The 24,611-nt window shown below is 36.8% G+C and overlaps 1 protein-coding gene across 1 annotated transcript in view; it reads left to right on the forward strand.

Annotated features, from left to right (window-relative positions):
• The window catches only part of Kdsr (3-ketodihydrosphingosine reductase), a 213,577-nt gene that overhangs the window by 173,983 nt on the left and 14,983 nt on the right, over positions 1–24,611 (forward strand). Inside the window, exon 8 of the mRNA XM_090371754.1 lies at positions 7,233–7,316. Within this exon, the coding sequence (XP_090227880.1) occupies positions 7,233–7,316 (84 nt within the window). The remainder of the gene's footprint in view (positions 1–7,232; positions 7,317–24,611) is intronic.

The following is a 24,611-nucleotide window of genomic DNA, read 5'->3' on the forward strand; positions in this document are numbered from 1 at the left end:
TCCACAAGCGATTCATACACGATAGATTTGAGGGCCCCCCCACAGAAAGAAATCAGGGCCCGATAAATCAGGTGAGCGTGGGGGCCAGGCAACGGGTCCACCACGGCCAATCCATCGACGCCCAAAACGCCTGTTCAAATGGTCATGAACACACCTTCCATAATGGGCAGGCGCCCCGTCATGTTGAAATCAAATGTTGCATCTCACATTTGCTGGAACATCGTCAAGTAACCCTGGTAGAACTTGTTCAAGAAAGATCCGATATTTAGCGGAGTCCATGAGGGATGGTAACAGGTATGGGCAGACTAACAGTCACTGACCATACCTGCCCACACATTTATTGCGAAGCGATGTTGTGCCGCATGGGGGCGCACACCATGTGGGATGTCGTGAGCCCACACATGAGCATTGTGCTGATTGAATAAGCCTCATCCGTGAACAAAACATAGGCTGGAAAATTCAAGTCTTGAACACTTTCTTGGAGAAACCACTGCGCAAAAGCCACACGTGCAGGATGATCTTGGGGGAGCAGTAACTGAACCCTTTGGAGATGAAAGGGGTGTAAGGAATCGTGATGCCAGACATGCTGTACACTGCAACGAGACACTCCTAAGGCAGAGGCAATGGCACGTGTGCTGGTAGTAGGATTATTCTGAACGCCATTCAACACACTTTCTTCCATGGCGGGAGTTCACGTCGAACGTGGTCTGCCCACACTACTCCTGTAACTTCTAAATGACCCATAATTGCACGAATTTTTATGCACGCAAACAAACGGTGGTCTGGTACATGTCTGTCTGGGAAGCGTTCTCCATTAATTCATTGAGCGGCTCGTCCATTGCACTCTGCTAATCCATACACTAGGTGCGTGTCTGCCAGCTCACAGTTCGTATATCGATGCATGCTCTCCGTGCGGCGACTACTGCTTGAATGAGTAAACCAGAAATTTTCCCCCTCGCGAACTGATGAACAGCGCCATCTACCGACTTACGGTGACGTTTCCGGTTATGGGTTCCTATGCGATTCACATTCCTTTAGATGTTACCTACCTCCCCTAAACGTTTGTATCAATAATTTTGAGACATTCTGTATATTTAAGTCAGGGTTGTCTCCTGGTTTCTACATTTTTTTCGTCTATATTTAGGTCCTTTTCAGTCGTCCTGACCATATTATATTGTTTCTTCCATTGGGAGAAATAATTTGATGTGTCTGTTCAAAATTAGACCTGTTATAACCCAAATAATGGGATTTCACTGTTTTGGTGGGAAAATCGCCTTGAACAAAGGAAACCATCTTAAATCTATTACTAGATATAAGTTCCCCATTAAAGATAACCTGATATAACTTGTTTTCTGTCTAATATAGTTAAGAATTTTGGGCCCTTGAGGCGTAGGCAAGTCAAGGGTTCGTTAGCGCTATAGCGATCGCACCACGCAGAAATACTCAAAAACACAAAAATATATATGAATTATCAAGAACAAAACTCTTACCTCAAATAAATTACTTCTGTTCATCTATGGTTACCTTAGGAATCAAGGGATCCATGTTAAGTGCTTGAGGAAAATACACAATCCAGCTGAGTCGTCTTACGATTACCATCCACCGTCTACATCAAGTGGAGCGTCATGCAAATGCGACTGTTCACCTCTGCAACCACAGCACCACTCATTTAATAATGAACACCAAGATAAAGGAATAATAGCGAATAAAAATTCACTTTTTCAACAGTTTTAGGTGTGTAATCCAGTCATTGAAAGACAGGTTTCAGCTGATCATAAAGATCAACTCAAATGATCAATATAAGGACCAATTCCAATACAGATTTAGAAATTCTGTATATAAATGGTTATCAGAAAGCTATCTCTATCATCAATTTATACAAAGAATTAAAATATTTGCAAAGCATTTCAAAGGCAGTTGATCTCCTTGAAAATCTCACAATTCATGTGGTCAATTTGATGGTACAGTGAAACCTCTCTATTGTGGACACTACTGGGGCAGAAGAAATTGTCCACTATTGAGGGTGTCTGCTTTGCTGACTCTGTGTACATGTAGTGAGTTTCAGTAATTCTGAAAAATGAAATTCAGTGTAACTCTTTACTTAACACCGACTTTTTTTTTATTATTGCTTATTATTATACATTTCTGGTTCAGTTAACTTTTAATAAATAAAGCATAATTAATTTATAATAAATAACAAACCTTTATTTGTATTATTTATTATAAAACATTAACTTTTAGTAAAAAAAAAAAAAAAAAAAAAAATGGATATAAATTGCTTTGTTTAGAGTATTTCGTTTTCACAATTTCATTTTCATTGTGGATAATTAGATTGCCGACTACTTCACTTCATATTCATCATTTTGGCTCACATAGAATTCTTTTAATGTGTTTAGGTGATCTAATGCATCAGCATGTTTTTTTTTTTAATTTGGGATCATGCTGTTCATCCTTTTCAGGTTCTTCTTCTTGCTCCATAAGTTCTTAATTTTTCATAAATTCACTTATAATGTCTTTTACTTCAGTATTTATGCCTCCCACCACTACATTAGTCTACAGAAACATATCCATCACCACTCAGTGAGCCGGGTGGGTAAAGTGCCTGCCTGGCAACCCAAAGGTCGTGGGTTCAATTCCCACCTCGGGATCAAAGGATAAAATCAAAGTTTCCTGGTGTCCATTGCAAGCTATTAAGTACAGACATATCAGCTGCATCTGCAAAGCCACCATCACACTGACTAACACTCAAATTAAATCCTACTTTGGGGAGCAGTTTTTAATTGTAGAGGGGCTCACTGCATTCCGTGCTGCACTAATCCAGATTATAGCTTGTAGTACATCTATACTTTTGTAAAGTTTTGAACAACTTTTTTCTTCATCAGGTTTTGAAATGAGATGTTTGAGAACTATTTGTCAATATTTCACTTTAAAGTTTTCAATTAATTCTTGGTCCTAGTGGTTGAGAAGCAGATTTGACTTTGGGAGGATAAAACACCATTTCAACATGATTCAGTTTAATGTTTGGGTGAGATGTATGGCATTGTTAAGAAATAAAATAACTTTTCTATTCTGTTAATTCATTCTTTTATCCAACTGGATCAGCCATTCTGTCATTATCTCCATAGTCAATCCAAGCCTTATCATTTGATTTCCAATGTACCGAGTGATTATAAAATAAGTTTCCCTATTCAGGAGACCCTAGTGTTAAAACAGTTAGAGATAGCGCTGTGAAAATCAGTGGGTATGTCATTTAAGTTATGAGAAAACGATTTGTAGAAGGAAAAAAAAATTTGTTCAAATTTCTGCCACCAAGGAGAAACTGGCATTGTAAACATGAGATGGAACACTTAACTTAGGATTAGATTTTAATATCATAAGTTAGAAATCTACAGATATTGTTCTATGTGCTTTCCTTCACTTGAGATGACATTCTGAAAATGGAGAACTGCGTGCGACACAATTTCGCATTAGCATCTCATTGGGGATGTTGGCTACATGCTGTTTAATACTTGTTTTCAAATCGAAAAGCATCTGTATGCTGCCAGAAATCATAGGAATTGTGATCAGGTGGTGCCTCCTTAACCAGGTGGGCAGTAGCAGCAGTGCATAGCACACACTTCTTGATTAGACCCAGGGTTCGAGCCCATGCCCACCAAATACGGAGGATGCGGAAAGGTTAGGGAATGACCACCGCATATCCCCGGAGCAATATGGCCTTAGTTGCTAATGCTCCTAAAAACCAAATAACAAACAAACAACTGGTGATTGGGCTGGCCAGAACTGCAGAAAGTCTCTAGGAATGATGCAATCATTTCCAAATGTTGAACGGAGTAGTTCCTTCACTTGTTGACCAACATGGAGAGATTACATTATTCCCTTTCTTGCAGAGTGGGAATAATGTGAACGCTTAGAAGAGCTCAGTACCGTGCACTAGTTACCATACACCTTAGGGGGGGGGGGATGAGGTGTAGAATCTTCAAAGAAAAATGGTCTGATTATAAACTCTGCTGTGAATCCACGCCATACTGTAACGTATGGACTTTGTAGTGATCTTTCATGCACAGCAGATGGAGGAGAAGTTCCCCATATTCGGCAGTTTTGTGCATTTACAGGCCCATGAAGAGTGAAATGTGCCTCATCAGACCACAAGATCGTTCGAGTCCATGTATCGCCAAGTTTCATACAAGCAGAAATATTAGAGCACAGTCTAGTCATTGTTGCAGATCACAAGACTTTAGTTCTTGCACTATGTGAATCTTGTACAGGAACTAGCGGAGAATTATTCAAAGCACTTTAAGTACAGTAGAACAAGGAAGGTTCAAGTCTCTTGACACCTCTGGCACTACTGACTGGTAGTGTTTCACATTCTGACCATTGCAACCGCCACTTCATCCACTGCCTTCGTTCCGATATGTGGTCGTCCCCTGCCTGGAATTACAACTGACTGCTCGGTCGCTTCAAATTTCTTTATTGGTTTTTGAAGCCCCACCGACATCATTCCTTTATGAAAACCTTTAAGTTTCCGATATTCATGTAGTGCTGCATTACTATTATTCTGGTAGAACAGTTTTACTAAAAGAGCACGTTCCTTTTTTTGTAAGAGGCATAATGGTTATTGACGGTGGCATTGTCCTTTCTGCCTTTATCTAACAGGATGTCATTTGCATAAACAGCATGTCTTGAAGTAAATGACAACTTTTACATATGTACAGCGCCGTTTTCCTCTGGTGGCAGAAATTTAAACTATTTTTTTTTTTCTTCTGGAGGTCGCTTCCCCATACCCTAAGTGACACACTCACCAATTTTCACAGTGCTAACTCTAACCGTTTTGATACTAGGGTCTCCTGAATAGGGAAACTTATTTTATAACCACCTGGTGCATTGAGTTTGCTTAAATCCAAACTTTTAAAATGCCTTGGTTTCATAGATTGTCTATAACAAGAAGTTTTTTTACGAGTGCTTGCCATGCTTGTACACAAAAGTACAGTTAGACACTCCTTTTCCACTTTACCTCTAGCACATTTCCCCTCTAAGGTACCTTGTTTGTGTGGGACTGCACAGAAAAAACCTGTTTCATCAGCATTCAGTATATTTTCTGGTGAGTATGTAACAAGTATTGACTGCAGCCTGTTTTTTCCACTCAGCAATGGTTTCCAAATTAACATTATTAGACTCCCACAATTTGCTTTGAAGGAAATATTGTGACTCTACTGAACTTACCTAACCAGCCATTAGACGCTTTAATGTTGTCAATGGTGCTAATTTCTTTAGCAATTTCTAAAAGTTTGGTTTTAATCATAGGTTTATAAGTTTTCAAGACATTCTGTAGTACAGTTTGAGTATGTAAATGTAAATTCTTGCCAGAAGAATTTTACAGTCTTCCAGATTCTTTCCACTTTAAATTTACTACAGTACTATAATCAAACACTCTGAAGAAACAAAACTGACCCTTAAAGAATAGATAGATGGTAGCACCAGATATGCAAGTCAGTTTTTTTTTTACATTTTGAAGACCTAGACGTACCATTAAAACCATATGTTTAATGGCAATAGACTACGGAGTGGCTTCAATCAGTGTCTGTTTAAGTTTGACTAACAGTGAAGTGATGGATATTACATCACGTTATTAATGTGATGTAATATTCATCACTTCACTGTTAATTTTTTTAAAAAAATTATTGTACAGTACTGTACAATAAATATATTACAGCTGTATTCTCAACTGAATTACAACTGTAGTCTCACATTTACATACAACTTCCTCCCCCTCTCTCTCAGCAACAGGTTTTACAATTGTCTCATGTTTGCAATTTTATTGCCTTGCTAAGTGATGTGTATACCAGTGAACTGCTTCAGATGGTCAAAACTAAGTTTGTAAATTCTATATCAGCAGTGGTGAGTATATTAACAACATATTCTGCAATCTACTGTGTAATACTCTATAGCTATCAGAAGTTCAGTTAGTGTCACTGTAAGGACCTTGATGTTCACTTGCCTTCTTGGCTAATTGAAAGCGTGCGTGCATGCATGTGTGTGTGTGTGCGTGCGTGCGTGCGTGCTTCCAAAATGCTAACCTTGGAAAAAATCTAAGTGTCTGCTACAGAGAGAGAGAGAGAGAGAGAGAGAGAGAGAGAGAGAGAGAGAGAGAGAGGGGTTAGAAAATCAGAAAGGACAGCTATCAAAGTGTCCGCTTTAGAAATTCCTGTGTGTTCATAACAAGGTGGTGTCTGTTTAAGGAAGTTTCGCTGTCATTAACACGCATTTTCATGGTGCTGAGAATCCGTGTAAACATTGTTAGTATCAGTTGCATGCCTAATGCTGAAGGAAGCTTTCTCAAAGATAAAGTTAATCAAACTTGCCTTCATTGCATGGTGACACAAGATCAGTTTAATGGGTTGGCAATGTTATCAGCTGAATATGCAGTGCCAAGGAGTTAAATCTGCATGAATTGATCCAAGATTTGCAGATGTTAATGCTCAAAAACTTAATCTCTGAAGCAGAAAATTTAATTAATGAGTAATAATTGATGCTATTTGTTTATTAAATTTAAGTTAATAAATTATATTTTTAGTTCAAGATTAAAAAAATAAACTGAATGAAATAAACAATAAAATATTTTCAAAATTTATTTTGTTTTTTAATTGAAAAACCTTTTTCAGCTTATGAATGCAATGAGGGCTCAGGTGCCACACCCCTTTGGAACAGTTCTGGAACTAGAAACAAACACAGTTCCAAGCTTTGTAGCATCAGGTATGTGTGAAGAACCCAAAAAAACTGAGCTTAACTGGTTGCCACTTTCAAGGCTGAATGGCAGAAAATATTGGAGGACATTTACAAAAAAAAACCCTAGTGGAGAGTGTTCCATAGAGACTAGAGGCTGTCATAATGTCTAGAGGTTTCAGCACATGTTATTAGTTTTCTTGTAAATAAAGGTTATCTGTAGATAGGTAATTGTCTGGATATTAATAGTAAGACAATGTATATATAATGAAATGAACATATGTGTTGTCACACAAGGAGAACATATCTTGTAGCACATTACATAACTGAAGGTAAGTTAATTATCAGTTAACTGCAGAAGTAATGTCTACTAGAGATTATTATAAAAATTTATCCTAATCATGGAAGGTGAACTTAATATTCACAGGCTGTTTTGCCACTGTACTTTTATAGTAATGCTAATATACCACTTAGTTTTTTTTGTTTCAACTTAATTTTTTTTTCATTTTTAGCCTACAGAAACCAACATCATATCAGAATCAGCAGGTTTATTTACTCCTGAGCAGGTGGCAGCACAACTTATAAAGGATGTTATGGTAAATTAGAGTATTACTTTTTTTTTTTTAATTAAAGAATTTTTTTATATAATCTTGTGTTTATGATAAGTAAAATTATAGCTGTCTGCTATAGTTAATTTTTTTTTTAAGGAGGATAAGTTTAAATTGTACTACACAGGATCTGTATTGAGACCTAGAATTTGTATGTGAAATTATAATATTAACAGCAGTTAATATTATAATATATTATAATTTCACAGACAAATTCTAGGTCTCAATACAGATCCTGTATTTATTGAAAGTATAATTAATTGAAAGTGCAGTATTACAATTAGCCATAGTCCAGCCCACTTTTGAATTTTCCCAAGCATGTCAGCCTCATCTATCCAGTGTTGACTTATTCTGTAATTAATAACTCACTGACTAAAAGAAAACTTCCTACAATCCTTGGAATATGTTTCCACCCAACATGGCAGAGGTAGTTAGCCTGTTTAAGTTCAAAGCAGAATTGATTGGTTACCTTGAGAGAATGGAAATAGTATGAATATACTGTTTTTTTTTTTATATATTTACTTTTATCTTATTAATTAATTAATTATTTTTTTTTATTTTTTTTTTGTTGAAAAAATCCACTTCTTTGCATCATTTGGCCTTACTGATATTAACACATTCATTGCTTCCTGGGCTGAAATATGTGGGTTTGGATTTTAAGGAAACAGTATTCTACTTTTAGAACATTTTTTCCAAACCACCTTCACTGGGGCCTGATTAATTCAGTCATAGTGAAAAGAAAGCCCAAGAATGTTTCTGCTCTTTTTAATCCAGATTAACTCAGTTCTGTGGTTTTCAATCCTTTTTTGACTCAGCAGCGAAAGTGTTAGTCCAGTCTGTAACTTTTGAATTTATGGCCTCTAGTTCTAGCATCATTTATAGCCATGAAAATTTGACCTTAATTTATTTGCATCCCACTCTTGGAGACTTATAGCTGTTGCAGTCTCACCAGACCAGAAAGTGCCAGTAGGGATTATGACCTCTCTGTCTCTCAGGGAAAATTATTTTATCCAAAATCATTGAAAATCATACTAACCTGTCATACTATCAAAATCATTGATAGGATAGTATGCTCTTTCCTTATTCTAGGCCAGTGATTCTCAAACGATGCACCACGGAACACTGGTTTAGTTTGGTGCACTGCAAGAGGTGGCTAGGTGTGTTGCGAATATTATGAAAGTATATTTTAAAAATGAAAAGAAACCCATTTGAATAGAGATTTATTACACGCATGATCAAATTATAGCTAGGCTAGGCCCCTAGGGTAACAGTTATTATTGTACACAGCTAGCAAGCATGACCTAGGATCATTCGAAATGCATTAAAACACACATGCTTGAATGGCCGCTTAAGATGCAGGCTTATTGACTCACTTTCATGAACTCTCCGACTTACGTAAATCCGACTTTATGTAAGTTTTTGCCCGCCAGTGTAAACTTTGTGGCAACGTATTTTGCATCCCATAGGGAAAAATGGAGGTATCATGAAAATATCGTAATGTGAACCCAATAACACTTTTTTTGTAATTCGTTCCAAGTCCTTGGAAGTTGAAAATTTCGCTATATTACTAAACCATTTATCTCTCTAAAAGGTCATATTTATAATGGAAATTGCACTACACTGTCATCGTTATCATATATTCCTGTTAAAAGAATCAGTTTTGAATGCCTTTGTGATATTTTTCTAAAACACATTTCTGGAGATCACAACCATAAAACAAAACAATTTGCACTCTCTGGTTTATTGAGCTTTTCTGTTAGTGCATCTAATTATAAATGGGTAGTAAACTCGATCTTATTGTATTTGCAATAATACCAATAACTGCAATCGTATGGGTTTTTACGCTATTATGGTGAAATGTGTTCCCCTTCACTGAAATCTTCGATCATAAAAAACAAATTTTCAGAAACTTCTCTTCATTCTTATTTACGTATTACAATGTTGAAGGGAAAGTAATCAATGAGAAGTGCAAGTGGTGGTAGTGTCAGGAAATGAAACAAAATTGATTTAGAAATGAAGATGAAAATGATTAAGAAGTACGAAGCAAGACAAAGTTTGTCATCTATTGCACGGGAATTAGATCCCGCTGCTTCAACAGTAAATACTGTTTTAAAGGACAGTGCACTATACGTGCCCTGTCAAAGGATCAATGCACTTAAGGTCAACAGTGATGACAAAACAGCGTTCAGGTGCTGTATCGAAGATGGAACAGCTGTTAATTAATATGGATGGAAAATCAGATTCAGAAGCAAGTGCCCCTGAGTCTAATGACCATTCAAGCAAAAGCAACAAGTATTTATGAAGATATTAAGCATAAGCAAACAAACTGAATGAGTATTTTGCATCTACATTCACACGTGAGGAATTATTAAGGTTTGAAAATGGCAGAAGGTTATCAAATTGTAGCAGGGTGCTTAATGATCTTGTAATAACTGAGAGCAAAGTGGAAGAGAAATTGTTGAAGTTAAACGTAAGAAAAGCACCTGGGGTGGATGGGATCTATCCAGTTATACTAAAGGAGGCGCAAAGCAACTAAGCAAACCCTTAACCATAATTATGAGAGCATCCTTGGACTCAGGGGAGGTTCCCACGGACTGGAGATGTGCAAATGTATCCCCAATTCACAAAGGGGGATCGAAGGGTGACACGGGTAATTACAGACCAGTTAGTTTAACTTCTGTTCATTGTAAAATAATGGAGTCGCTGGTTAAAGATGCATTGCAGGATCATCTAGACAAGACTGCAGCAATAATTCAGACACAGCATGGGTTTGTTAAGGGAAAGCTTGTCTGACAAATTTGATAGGATATTATGATGTGGTTACAAAGGAACTGGATGCAAAAAATAATTTTGATATCATATATTTGGATTTCAAGAAAGCTTTTGACAGTGTTGCGCATGGAAGACTATTGTACAAATTGGAGCAGAATGGTATTAAGGGTAAGTTGCTACAATGGATAAAAGGATGATTAAGTGGGAGAAGACAGAGGGTGGTAATCAATGGGTGCTGCTCTTCTTGGACTAATGTTATTAGTGGAGTCCCACGGGGTTTGGTGTTGGGTCCACTGTTGTTTTGTATATTTATCAATGATATTGATGAAGGTATATCAGGCTTAGTGTCGAAGTTTGCAGATGATACAAAGGTTGGCAGGGTTGTTAATGACAGTAATGGCAGTGTGCTACTGCAACAGGATCTAGATAATTTGGGCAGATGGGCTAAGAAGTGGCAACTAAAGTTTAACCTTGACAAATGCAAAGTACTGCATATGGGTAGAAGTAACCCCAGAGAAACATACCAACTGTGTGGTACTACACTTAAGGTGGTAGAAAATGAAAAAGACCTGGGAGTAATTGTGCAGGCAGATATGAAGTTTTCTGAGCAATGCAGACAGGCTGCCAGGGCAGGTCATGGGGTTTTGTCAATGATATATAGGAATTTTGCTAGCAGGGAGAAGGAGGTGATTGTCCCTCTGTATAAGGCAATGGTCAGGCCACGCCTTGAGTACTGCGTACAGGTCTGGAGGCCTCATTTTAGCAAGGATGTAGATTTACTTGAGCGTGTACAGAGAAGGGCAACAAGATTGGTGAGGGGAATGAAGGGATCCTCTTATCAAGAGAGGCTTAAGTTCTGCAAATTGCAGTGGCTGGAGACTAGGCACCTGCGCGGTGATCTGATTGAGGTGTATAAGGCCTTGAATGGGTTCAGCATGCTGAATTCTGATGGGATCCTTCCACTTGTTCAGATTACGAACGTAAGGGGGCATAAATTCAAATTAAGAAAAGACAGATGTAGATTAGATGTGCGGAAATTTGCCTTTAGCCAGCGGGTGGTTAATTGCTGGAACAAACTTCCATCTGTCGTTGTGGAAGTTGATAGGTTAAATAAATTTAAGGAGGAACTGGACAGGCATTTGGAGGGAATGGTGTGATTTTTTTTTTTTTTTTTTTTTTTGGCTGATGCTGCATAAGCTCATACATTTGCTTTCTTGCATCACATGCCACTACTACTAAGTATGGCGAACCACAAGCCACGTTCGTGGCAAGCAACTGGTGGTTTAATAGGTTCACCCATCGCACTAGTTTCCACAATGTTAAAGTATGGAGTGAAGTCGAACCAGAAAGCATGGATAACAATATCTCTCTTTGAGAATTGGTTTAAATGCTGCTTCATTCCCGAGGTTGAAAAATATTGTAAAGATAACGACATTCCTTTCAAGATTTTGCTTCTATTAGATAATGCCCTGGATATCCTGCACATCTAGAACGTGAGAGTCATATTTCTACTGCCAAACAACTTCACTCATCCAACCTATGGATCAGGGTGTTATTTCGAATTAAAAAGCATACTATTTACGCACAACATTTGCTCAGGCATTGTCTGCAGTGGACGGTGAGAAAAATTAAGAGACTTTTGGAAATCTTACAGTATTTACCACACCATCTTGAACATTAATAATGCCTGGGTGGAAATTACTAAAAGTTGTTTAAATGGCGCATGGAAGAAAATATGCCCACAGCACATAAAAGGCTTCGAAGGATTTGAAAAAGACGAATCATATGAAGTGATTATAGATAAGATTGTAAAGGTTGCAGCGCTACTTCAGTTGGAGGTTGATGCCAAAGATGTGGTGGAGTTAATAGAGGAAGAAGAGAAGGAATTATCTAACAAAGAACTTATTGACTTGCAGGTGGCGATAGTGAAAGAAAAAAAAATGCTGACGAAGCTCAAGATAAACCAAATGAGGAGCCGAGACGCTTCACCAGAGAGATGGCAATGGCATTTCGTGAAATTGTATCAACAATGGCGAGGTTTGAGAAGATGGATCCTGACAGCGAACGATTCTTAAAAGTTAACCGGGGGGTAAATGATATGCTTGCTTGCTACAAAGAAATCTACAATGAAAAGAAAAAAGCCACCATCCAGTCATCCATTAATATGTTCTTTTGTAAGGTTGAGTGGTTGACCCCTTCTAAATCTTCACAGCCCTCAATTTCCTCAGCGGCGTACTTATTGGCTGAAGATGTAGATTCTGGCAACGATGCTCGATAGTTTAAACTTACTGACGTTATGCTTGTCTCCTCTCCTTTTTTGTAATTTTATAATTTTGAAACTTTTAAAAATTTTCCTGTGCATTAGATAAAAAATTGAATAAATACAATAAATAATTCTATTTACCTGTTTGTCGAACATTTCTTTTTTTTGATTCAATCAATTCAGCGATCATAGTTGCCGGTGCTGCACAACATGGGGGAAATTCCGACTAGCGTAGCTTTCCGCGGAACGCAACCCTTACATAAATTGGGTAGTTCCTATCTTAGTTTGAGCTGGACAGTGGAATAGGCTGCATGTTCTCTCCAACTGTGTTACAGAATAGGCTACATGTGCAATTCAGTATATGTTGTATGTGAGTGTTGTATGTATATGCAATTCACTATTATTTTTTATGACATATAGCATCCTATAAAAATGGATAAATTTGTTAAGAGGAAACGTAGCATTGACGACTGTGAATCTGAAAGTGAGCTTACTTCAAAAGCAACAAATGTCAATTAAGTTAAAACACGACCTAATTGCCAATATTGCAACAGTTATTTAAAGTTTGGTTTTTCTTGGACCGGAAACGAAGACAAGCCTTTCCCACTGTGTGTGATGAAAAAATGTCAAAGTCGTGGTTCCTAGCATGTTAAAATGACATTTTACAACTTAACATTCACATCTTCAAGGAAAAATTCAAATTATTTCAAAAGATTGTCAGAGCAGCAATTGAAACAAGCAAATGTTTTTAAAAAAAGATTAACAGTTTTTTAAAAGGTTCAAATCACTTCTTATGAGATATCTGAAATGATATCTCATAAGACCAAAACCATTTCAGATATCTCATAAGAATGAAGTCACATACTCAACCTGAGTCAATTAAATTGCTAGCATGTAGAAAGATTGTTAAAACAGTGTTGGGAAATGAAGCAGAGCAAGAAATAAGCAAAATTCCCCTCTCAAATGATACAATTTGTAGACAAATTACAGAACTGTCAACTTTATTCCATACATTTTCTTCTATGTCAGCTGACATAGAAGAAAATGTATGGAATAAACTTCAGAATTCAGATTTTGCTTTGCAAATTGACAAATCTACTGACATCAGTAACAAAGCACAGCTACTTGCATTTATTCATTTTATTGAAGGAGACCAAATAGTAAATCAATTTTTTTGTTGCAAAGAAATTCCAGGTACTACAAGAGGTCAAGACATCTTTAATAATTTACCCACCTACCTAGAAAAATGGTAATGTTCGAGGAAGTCATATGTTGGCATTTGTATGAATGGAGCTCCATCTATGGTTGGCCCTATGAAAGGGTTTACAATGCTCGTAAAACAGCAAAATCCCAATGTTATTACAACTCATTGCTTTATATAGGGAGGTCCTCGTTTCAAAAACATTAGGAATTGAATTACAAAAAGTTTTAAACCAAGTTGTCAAAATGGTTAATTTCATTAAAAGCAGACCATTAAAGACTAATTTATTTAAGCAAATTTGTATTGATATGGATTCACAGTATAGATGATTAATTTTACACACAGAAGTGAGATGGCCGTCAAGGGGGAAGGTGCTATGTCATGTACATGAACTCCGAAAAGAGATGCTTGCACTGTTTGAGGAAGAAAAACACGAACGCTTTTGTGAATATCTTCATTGTGAATATTGGATTTCCAGGCTGGAATATTTATTTATGCACCTTAATAACCTCAATACAAGTATGCAAGGTCATTAAAATATAATACAAGTATGCAAATTAAAATATTCTAACTTTGACAGATAAGCTAATTGCATTTCAGAAAAAAATAGCAATTTGATAAAATAGAGCTAGAGATCATAATTTTGAAATGTTTCCTTTGCTATGTAAAACCCATATAAAAGAAATTACTACTGTCGTGGTTGAGCATTTGACAACTCTGGAAGAGAAATTAAACTTTTATTTTCCATCATTAAATGTAGAGGACTATGATTGGGTTTAAAACCCGTTCATAAAAATTCCATCGGATATTGGTTTGAAATTATCTGAAGAACTGAGGCCAAGCGATTTTCTTGAGTGATAAATAAAGTGATTTTCTGAGTGATTTCATTCTGTTTTCTTTCCAGTGCCTTTCTTATCCTCATTTCTTTTTAAGTGGTTCTGTACTTAACAGATTTCGAGTAAGAACCCAGGAAGGAAAATCACCTTTCTTTTCTTAGTGTATTAATTAATTTTTTCACTAACAAACTAACTTCTCCAGGTGCTTGGCCACTAGGTGGTACTGCTCCTGCCTCTCCATGGCGGGGCTGGAAATCTGAAAGGAAAAAATAATCCTTTCAGGACTAAAAGGAGCAAAAATGGACTCTGAAAACCAGGTTTCACCTGGATCTATGGAACAAACTCAACACTGTCAGCAGCCAGATGATCCTAACCCATCTACTGTGAAGAGACAAAAGAAAGATGTGACCCAGACCATCACTCCACTCTTTCTAATTTTACATTCCTTATCAGACCAGCCAGTTAGTAAACTTTAATGTCTAGAACATGTAGCTGGTCCACTGAAAATGGTTTGCTGCCTGAAATCAGGTGACCTACTTATGGAAACGACAAATCAACGTCATTCCTACTTCTTAAAACAACAACTTTTGGCAGGATTCCCAAAGTCACTCCACATGCCACTTTAAATACATCAAAAGGGGTTATTGGAATGAGACCTCCTAAACAACTCTGAAGAAGAAATTGTACAAGTTACAAAACCAGAATGTCATTCATGCAAAAAGAATTATCAAAAAGGATGGAAACCTGATACCAACCCGCACTATCATACTTACTTTCAACACACCTACCCTACCAACATCAGTGAAAGTGGGATACCTAAATTGCCAGGTAAAGCCATACATCCCCAATCCAATAAGATGCTTCAAGTGTCAAAAGTATGGCAATTTGTAAACAGTATGCAGAGGACCAGCTATTTGTGCCACCTGTGGCTCAAAAGATCATAATGATAAAGAATGCAATGCACAGTCTCCTTGCTGCCCAAACTGCAAAGGAGATCACCCTGCCTACTCTACTCCAGAGAATGCAATATATGGAAAAGAAAGAGAACCAAGTACAGAAATATAAAACTGAGTATAAGGTTACATACCACGAAGCTAAAAACCAGATACCATTACTCCCATTAGTGAGATCATATGCATCAGCAGCAACGGCAGTCCAGAAAACAAAAGAATTGGATCGCAAACTGACAGCTCAGTTCCACCTAACATATCAATAGCAGACCGGGCATGTACTCTCCTCTTACAGACAAAAACGAAAAGCTGATCAGGCGATAAATACTCCAGTTATAATATAATCCAACCAGATGCTGAAGATCCAACACCAACTGGCAGTGCAAATCCCACCAAATCTGTAGACAAAAAACAGAAAAATACTGATACTATGGAAATTGACGAAAAGGAGCAAGATGATTCAGTCCTGGAACTCTACACAACTGATGATATGGACAGTGGTGGTTGACCAACTTTCCCTAGAAAATAAAAAATCAAAACAGATTGGTGCAAACAGGCAGCCCAACGTAAATCATCGGAATCAATAACTAAGTCCAAATAATGCACACACTTCTTCGGTTGAATTGTCGTGAGCTTCGAATTAACCTTAACGATATCAAAGGTCTAATTACCATCTATAATCTTATAAGCATTTGTTTACTACAAGAAAACAACCTAACTCTGCACATAAGCATTTCAGTCAAGCACTACAATATATGTATAGAGGCAAGATCGTAAAACTAAACAACCACTCATGGAGGGATCGCCATTCTGATAGACTCTAATATTCCATCCTGGCAGATCCAGCCGCAAATGCCTCTTGAAGCAGTTGCGGTACACATCATGACAGGAATTGCCCTTACTTTGGTTTCACTATATCTTCCATCTAACCATATATATATGCTGCAAGACTTTGAGGACTTAATTGACCAATTACCATCTCCTTTCTGTCTGATGGGCGATCTTAATGAGCATCATATCATTTGGGGTTCCGTTCATACAGACAAAAGAGGACAAATGATTGAAAAACTTCAAAATAGCAGGAATTTAACACTCTTATACACTGGCACTTACACCCACATCCATTTATCAACAGAAAGTACTTCTGCAATCGATCTTACCATCCATTCCCCGGTTCTCTTTCATATTCTTGACTGGTCAGTTGAAGTTAAACCTAAGGAAGGCATCTGGGGTGAATGCGATCTATCTAGTTATATTAAAGGAGGCAGCAAAGGAAGTAAGCAAACCCTTAGCCATACTTACGAGAGCTTCCTTGGACTCGGGGGAGGTCCCTGTGGACTGGCGGTGTACAAATGTATCACCAATTCACAAAGGGGGGCTCAACAGGTGACACAATTAACTATAGACCTGTTAGTTTAACTTGTGTTTCGGGGAAAATAATGGAGTTACTAGTTAAAGAAGCATTGCAGGATCATCTAGACAAGACTGCAGTAATAGTTAAGATACAGCATGGGTTTGTTAAAGGGAAGTCTTGTCTGCCCAATTTGATTACTATGATGTGGTCACAAAAGAACTGGATACAAAAATAATTTTGATATCATATACTTGGATTTCAGGAAAGCTTTTGATACTGTTGCATATGGAAGACTGCTGTACAAAGTGGAGCGGTATGGCATTAAGGGTAAGTTGCTACAATGGATAAAGGGATGGTTGAGTGGGAGACGACAGAGAGTGGTAATCAATGGACACTGCTCTTCGTGGACGAATGTTATTAGTGGAACTCCTCAGTGTTCGGTACTGAGCCCATTATTGTTTTGTGTATTCATCAACGATATTGATGAAGGTATACCAGGCTATCTGTCCAAGTTTGCAGATGATACAAAGATTGGCAGGGTTGTTAACGACAGTAAAGACAGTATGCTACTCCAACTGGATCTAGATAAGTTGGGAAAATAGGCTGAGAATTTGATTACTATGATGTGGTCACAAAAGAACTGGATGCAAAAATAATTTTGATATCATATACTTGGTTTACAGTATATGATACCATATACAATGTTAAACTGGAATTTAACATTGACAAATACAAAGTACTGCATATGGATAGCAATAACCGAAGAGAAACGTACCAACTATCTGGTACTGCACTCAGAGAAGTCGAATGTGAAAAAAGACATGGGGGGTAATTGTGCAGTCAGATATGAAGTTCACTGTGCATTGCAGACTGGCTGCCAGGGCAGGTCATGGAGTCTTGTCAATGATATATAGGAATTTTACTAGCAGGGAAAAGGAGGTGATTGTCCCTCTGTATAAGGCAATGGTCAGGCCGCGCCTTGAGTACTGCTACAGGTCTGGAGGCCTCATTTTAGGAAGGATGTCGATTTGCTTGAGCGTGTACAGAGAAGGGCAACAAGATTGGTGAGGGGAATGAAGGGATCGTCTTACCAAGAGAGGCTTAAGTTCTGCAAATTGCAGTGGCTGGAGACTAGGCACCTGCTTGGTGATCTGATTGAGGTGTATAAGGCCTTGAATGGGTTGAGCATGCTGAATTCTGATGGGATCCTTTCACTTGTTCAGATTATGAACCTAAGGGGGCATAAATTCAAATTAAGAAAAGACATGTAGAATAGATGTGCGGAAATTTGCCTTTAGCCAGCGGGTGGTTAATTGCTGGAACAAACTTCCATCTGTCGTTGTGGAAGTTGATAGGTTGAATAAATTTAAGGAGGGAATGGTGTGTTTTTTTTTTTTTTTTTGGCTGATGCTGCTTAAGCTCATACACTTGCTTTGCTTTCTTACATCACATGCCACTACTACTACTACCTCTCACCCTGTTCTTTGCTAACACTTCCTAAATTTTCTGGGAAGTAGTCTATGTGGGAGTGTAACAAATTTACCTTGATACTCATGTTGCAGCTCAGCTTCTTGAAATTTTGCAAATATATTTTCAACAACTTTCTTGTAGTCTGGATCCTTGTTGTTCCCTAAAAAAGTTCTCAACAACAGACCTGAAGCTAATCCATGCCTATTTTTCTCTTTTATTCATAGTCCCTTTAGCTTCCCTTGGGTAATCAATGAGAATTTGGTACAAAGGTAGTTGAAGTAGGGACCTTTCTGAGGTAAAGCTTTCACAATCTGTTTCATCAAACCCAGTTTGATGTGCAAAGATGGAAGACAGTTTTGGGGTCTGCCAGTGGTGTATGAACTATGTTTTCTTATCCAGGCAACAAACTGCCCATCTGTGGTCAGACCTTAACATCTCAGTGCTATCTCCTTGCCCAACTGTAGCCAGATTGCCATCCAAGTAACATGCCTATCATTTTAAAGTCAGCACAAACCTATCAACCAACTATTAATGTCTCCACTGTGTAGAATTGAAACTAATTCCTCCATAGTTCACCAGTTCATTTATATTACTGTAAAAAACCTAGAATTGTCCTCAAAAAATTAGGACACTAGTTTTCATTCTCCATGTCTGTACCATGAGAAAAACATCCCATGTGCTAGAAGATTTTTTTTACTTAAGGAACCAAGGAGTTCTACAGGTTCATTTGGTAAATATAAATCTCTTACCAGATCATTGAGTTCATGCTGTGAAAACAGTTGAGGGCTGGACTCACTGTCCCCAGACATGTAGACTTGTATGAGTTTCATCTTTGGAAGCTTCATTTTCAGCGCTCCTTGCTGCTACATTCCCAGCAGGTTATCTCCACATGGGACTAGTCTAATAGTGGTTGGAATATTAGGATACATTGTATCCCTTTTCGATAAAGCAAAAGTAACAGTCATCACAGTGATTTGCAATTCCCATGATTTGCTCCTGCCAAATCATGGGAATTGCAAATGGCATAGCTTTCATTTTACCACTTTTCCACAACTTCAGTGCTTCAACACAGGTTTGGCAGTCTTTACGTGGAGCCCACTGTTTATCTTGGTCACCGAGCTTCACCCTAACAAATTCTGTAATATCTTGTCTTTGTTTGAGGACGAAATAACTTCATAAATATAACAAAATAAGTTTGGATTGTTTGAACACTTGCAAAGTGAGTAAAATGAAGACATTTTACTCACTTTTCAGTAAAAGTTTGACACAATAACCTCAAAAATAAACACTGCCCACACTGATAAACACTGCCAAATGGAACTCTCAAGGTCAAGGAAAAAATGACTGAAGGCAGTATTGCCAACATTTGAAATTTAGTTTACAAATTCCCAGCATTTATTCCAAACTTAATACATTCAATAATACAAGTCATGACATCAACTTAAATGATTTTTGAAAAAACAGTATGTGTTAGAAAATATGAATAGCATTTCTGAAATAAGTTTAAAAAACTGAGTTAAAAACAGCTCTTAGTTTACAAACATCAGAAACCATGCAGAGTGGTGTAATTTATAGCATTATGTATGTGTTTTAATAACTTTATCATGTATATAATGATTAAAATAACATATGGCATTACTATTCATAGAGCTTTTGTATCAGTGATTTGCCACAAATATAGTATCGTGTAACTAGTGTTACAGAACAGTAGAGAAATTATAGATTTTTAATTGTGGTAAAAAGTAGTTCTTAGGTATCTCAAAAGTTTGAATCATCTAGGTTGGCATAATTGGATAATTTTATTATCTGTTTTAATTAACTTATAACTTTAAAAAACATAACAGTATAGCGAAATACGTATAACATAAACTTGATAGTGTAATAGATGTAACATAAGCTTGAGGCGTAATACATATTGTTGCTACATAACGGGTGACTAGAATAGTGTTATTTATTGCATTTAAGTAGATTAATTTAGTAGTATTCTTGAATATATTGAACTTAAATGAAAATCATGTCACAGACTAGAGCTGCAAATCAACAGGCTCAAAATAGCGGGAGTGCTGTGACTCAGGGGCAGTTCTCCTATGAATCACAGCCTAACAAGATGTGCAGTGTTTGTGAACCTTTCTAGAACAGGTACAATACTGTAAAAGGGAGATAGTAGTATAGAAAATGAGGATTCTAGGACACTTTCCCAAATTTGCAAACACAAAAAAAAAAAAAAAAAAAACGCTCTAAAAACACTCCCATTTTTCCTTAAAATCATTCATTTTCCTAAAGTAATGTACAAAAAAAATCATTTTTAATGAAATAATGTGTTTTCTCAATTTTAATTAAAAAACCCCTATTCTAATCATATACACTAATTTTATACACCCTCTCTCTTAGGATCAATCCTGTGATTTACAGCAACTTTGCTGTTGCACACACATAGCTTGATAAAATAGACTTCTCCTCTTACAGCCAAAGAACTATAAACACTCTTCATGCCCCTATGCCATTATCAGTAAGTAAAGTAAATAAAGGTGATATTAAGTAGGAAACGTTATTCAAGCTAATGCGAGATAATTAATTAGAATCCTCATTAAACTTTAAGCTGCTCTAGCTCCTTAACTAATTATCTGATTTTAATGCAAATTTCAATGAATAACATGTCAGAATAAAGACTACTTTTTAAAAATATATTCTATAATCAAAATCAAATACATGTTCAGTATTATTTTGTAACCCACGGTAAATTAATTTTAAATCATTTTGTAAATTAAAATTTTTATTATCGATATCAGATAAGTTTGACTAAACTTTACTGGCATATAAATTTCTTTCCTCATAAACTTCTGCTATGAGATGAATGTCGGTGTCTTGTTTTAATAGTTTTGAATTTATTTACATTGTATTCAAAGTATGTTCTTAAATCACTTATTTTTTTATCTGCTATTTTATTTCATCCATAATTTTGCTAATATAAAACTAACCTTTTTTATAATTTTCGTTTATGAATTCATTGCTAAATGGATGATTTAAAATAGCATCACACCAGTTTATTTTCATTTTATGTGTATTAATAAAGTCCTCACTTAAAGATAAGTATATAGCTAACTGTTTGATAGTTGTTCAATGATGTCTTCTGGTAACTCTTGATAGTTAGTTACAATTTACATATCTAGTTCATTAGCAAATTCAAGAATAAAAGTACTACTAAGTGTTTGAAATTGAGTTACATTTTTTTTGTTTAGTTTTTCTTTGAATGCCCAAATAAATTCCTCAGATAATCTTTGAAATAAATTTTCACTTTAGCTTATCTGCATGTTCTTTAATAAACTCTTCAGAGATAGCTTGATGTTTAGATATTAGATTTCAGTTAATCTTTTTGTGAAATTCTTCCATGAAGCTTTCTGAGAGTTTTTGTTCTTTGAAAATAATATTCCAATTGAGATAATCCTTAAATTGTCTAGCTAACTGCTCAGAGAGAGTAGGATCTCTAGACACTTCATCCCATTTTACAGTATTAGGTTTAAAGGGATAGTCTTCAGGAATTTTCATTTAATTATAAACTATTTTTTCAATTAAATAGCAACTGTATTTTTCATCCAATAATTTTCATTGTTTTTTAATTTACACTGAAATAAAACTTCTATAGATTTGATGTTGAAATAATCAGAATGCTTGCTAATGTCAAAATGTGTTATCGGAGATATGTTTTTGAACTGAAAATAATCAGCAATTGCAATTTCACCTTCATCACAACACATCTTTTATTCCTGCAGCTAAAAAACTTTTATATAATCTTACATACTTGTTTACTTCATAATTTATTCTAAATTCTTCAAATGGATAACTTTTTCCTGATACCTCAACATGATTCAGATTTCAAATGATCGAAAAATCACATTATTTTGTTTTTGATTTTCAAACCTGCTGATTTCTGAAATGTTATGAAAATGTGAGAGGATGATTTCTCTCTATTAGAAAGTAACCAAGTACTCCAATTATTATTCATTACATTTGATAAATACATATTACCACATTCCCATAAGAAGTTGACAGTTTCTCCTAATATAATATTTTGTAAAAATTTACTTTCTATGATTAACGAAGGTTTAACTTGTGGAAGCCATAAAGATAGCTTTTCTAACTAAAATTTATATTTCCTATAATTTTCTGTAGTAATTAATATATTTTTATCTGAATTTCTGTCTAATTCAAATCTGATTTCAATTCCTGTGAAAACTTTTTTGGCATCACTGCAAAACCCAAAAACTTTATTAGAATAGTAATCAAAAACATGCAGGCTTACTTTTTTGTCTTAATTAGCATTAGTTGTAACTTATGATGCAAGAAAGCAAGCTTACACAACATCAGCCAAAAAAAAACAAAAAAAACACTTCCCAATCCATTTGCTTCAAACGTTTGTCCAGTTCTTCTTGAATTTATTTAAGCTATCAACTTTCACGGCAGATGGAAGTTTGTTCTAGCAATCAACCGCTCATGGATAAAGGCAAATTCTGCACATCTATTCTGCAACTGTCTTTCCTCAATTTGAATTTATATCTCTTCAAGTGTGTAATCTGGGCAAGAGGAAGAATGCCATCAGCATTGAGCATGCCCAAATCATTCCAAGCCTTATACACCTCAATCAGATCACCTCACAGGTGCCTAGCCTCCAGATGCTGCAATTTTAGGAGGGGGCTCTGACTCTCTTTAAAAATTACAGCTATGAATTACAGGCTCCGAAAAAGCGATGTGTTTGCCATTTTATTTACCTAATTGTTATTTTATATTGAACTTTATAAGTAGCCATATAGTTATAGATATGCTGGTTATTTTTAATTTAGATAAGAGTTTTTGTAGATTACTACTTAATATACGTAAAACCATTGTTTCGTTCAAATCTTGCAGCCATTGAGCAGTGGTAGGGAATTCAAATTTTTAATTCTGGTAACTAAGTAGCTCTAACGTAAAATTATATAGCGTAATTCGCATCCCTGCATTTAGGATTCTATTAGATAGTGTAGTAGTATTGACAGTTATTTAATTAAATTTATTGATCTTATTAATTTAAAATATCATGCCCCCAGACTAGAGCAGAAAAGCAACGGACACAAAGTGGCAGCAGTGCTGTGACTCGGCGGAGAACTGAGGGAGGGCAATTCTCCAACGCATCACAGCCTAAAAAAATGTGCAACTTGTGAAATGTTTCCCGAACTCTCTGGAACAGAACATGATCTAGCCAAGGAGGATGTCTTTGTGTGTGCCAGGTGCAGAAAGTGTCTAGAAATTAGGTGTCAACTCAGCGTTCTGATGGGCGTCTATGAGAACTTGAAGTGAAGGGTAGATGCCCATGAACAAATGAATGAGGGACCCGTCAAGCTCTCAGCTGCCCAACTCAGGTGCCTCCGTAGCCAGGTGGGAAGAAGCAGCAGTGCGTAGCACACGCTTCTTGATTAGACCGGGGTTCGAGCCCGTCACCACCAAATACGGAGGATGCGGAAAGGTCAGGGAATGACCACCGCATATCCCAGAGCAATATGGTCTTCATTGCTAATGTTCCTAAAAAACAAATAACTAGCTGCCCAACTCAACACCAGAGCTCACTCCTGTGCATCAGGCCACAAAGCAGCAATATCCAAGGCAGAATGCGCTGGTCACACAGGAGTTAGTTATCGTCGGTGACTCTATTGTCAGGGAGACGGGGAATATATTGTGTAAAAAGGATAGATGAAATAGGACCCAGGGTATGTCTTCCAGGGGCAAAGTTGATGACATTGTAAAGCATATATCATCTTTCAAGGGCACAAAGGGTGATATTGTTGTATGTGTTGGCACCGACATTAAGAGTAGGTGGTCTGCAGATTTACTTAACAAGTATAGCTCAACGTTGCAAAAAAGTCGTGAGTTAGGGTTAAATTAGAAAGTGTCTGCAATTCTGCCCAGACACAATAGGAGGGAGTACATGATGAGAGTCTTGTCAATCAATTCGGCCCTGGAGGAAATGTGCAAGGCTCAAGGGGTAGAATGGTCTGAGCTTGTTAACAGGAGAGACTGCTTCTACAGGGATGGGATACACTTAAATAGAAAGGGTGCAAGAATATTTGCTGATGCTATCGAGGCAGCGTTAGGTGGGTTGGAAAACTGCTAGCTTGGGGAGATTCACAGACTAAAAGGTTAAAAGTAGCTGCAGGCAGAGGTGTAGGTGATTCTTGCACTACTACTAGAATAAGCAGCAGAATGGGGCGAGGGGTGTTGGGGTTTCGGGGACTGATGGCAGTCATCGTTGAAACAGGTGGGTATATGGGATGTGTTAGGGTAACTAATAATAAGAATAGGTACATGTATACCAATGCTAGAAGTATAGTAAATAAATTTGATGAATTTGAAGTGTTGGTCAAGACATCAAAGGCAGATATTGTTGGAATAACAGAGACGTGGTGTCA

Source organism: Mastigoproctus giganteus, chromosome 4 (genome assembly GCF_048544385.1).
Source record: "Mastigoproctus giganteus isolate SK-2022 chromosome 4, ASM4854438v1, whole genome shotgun sequence".
NCBI classification, from domain to species: Eukaryota; Metazoa; Arthropoda; class Arachnida; order Uropygi; family Thelyphonidae; genus Mastigoproctus; species Mastigoproctus giganteus.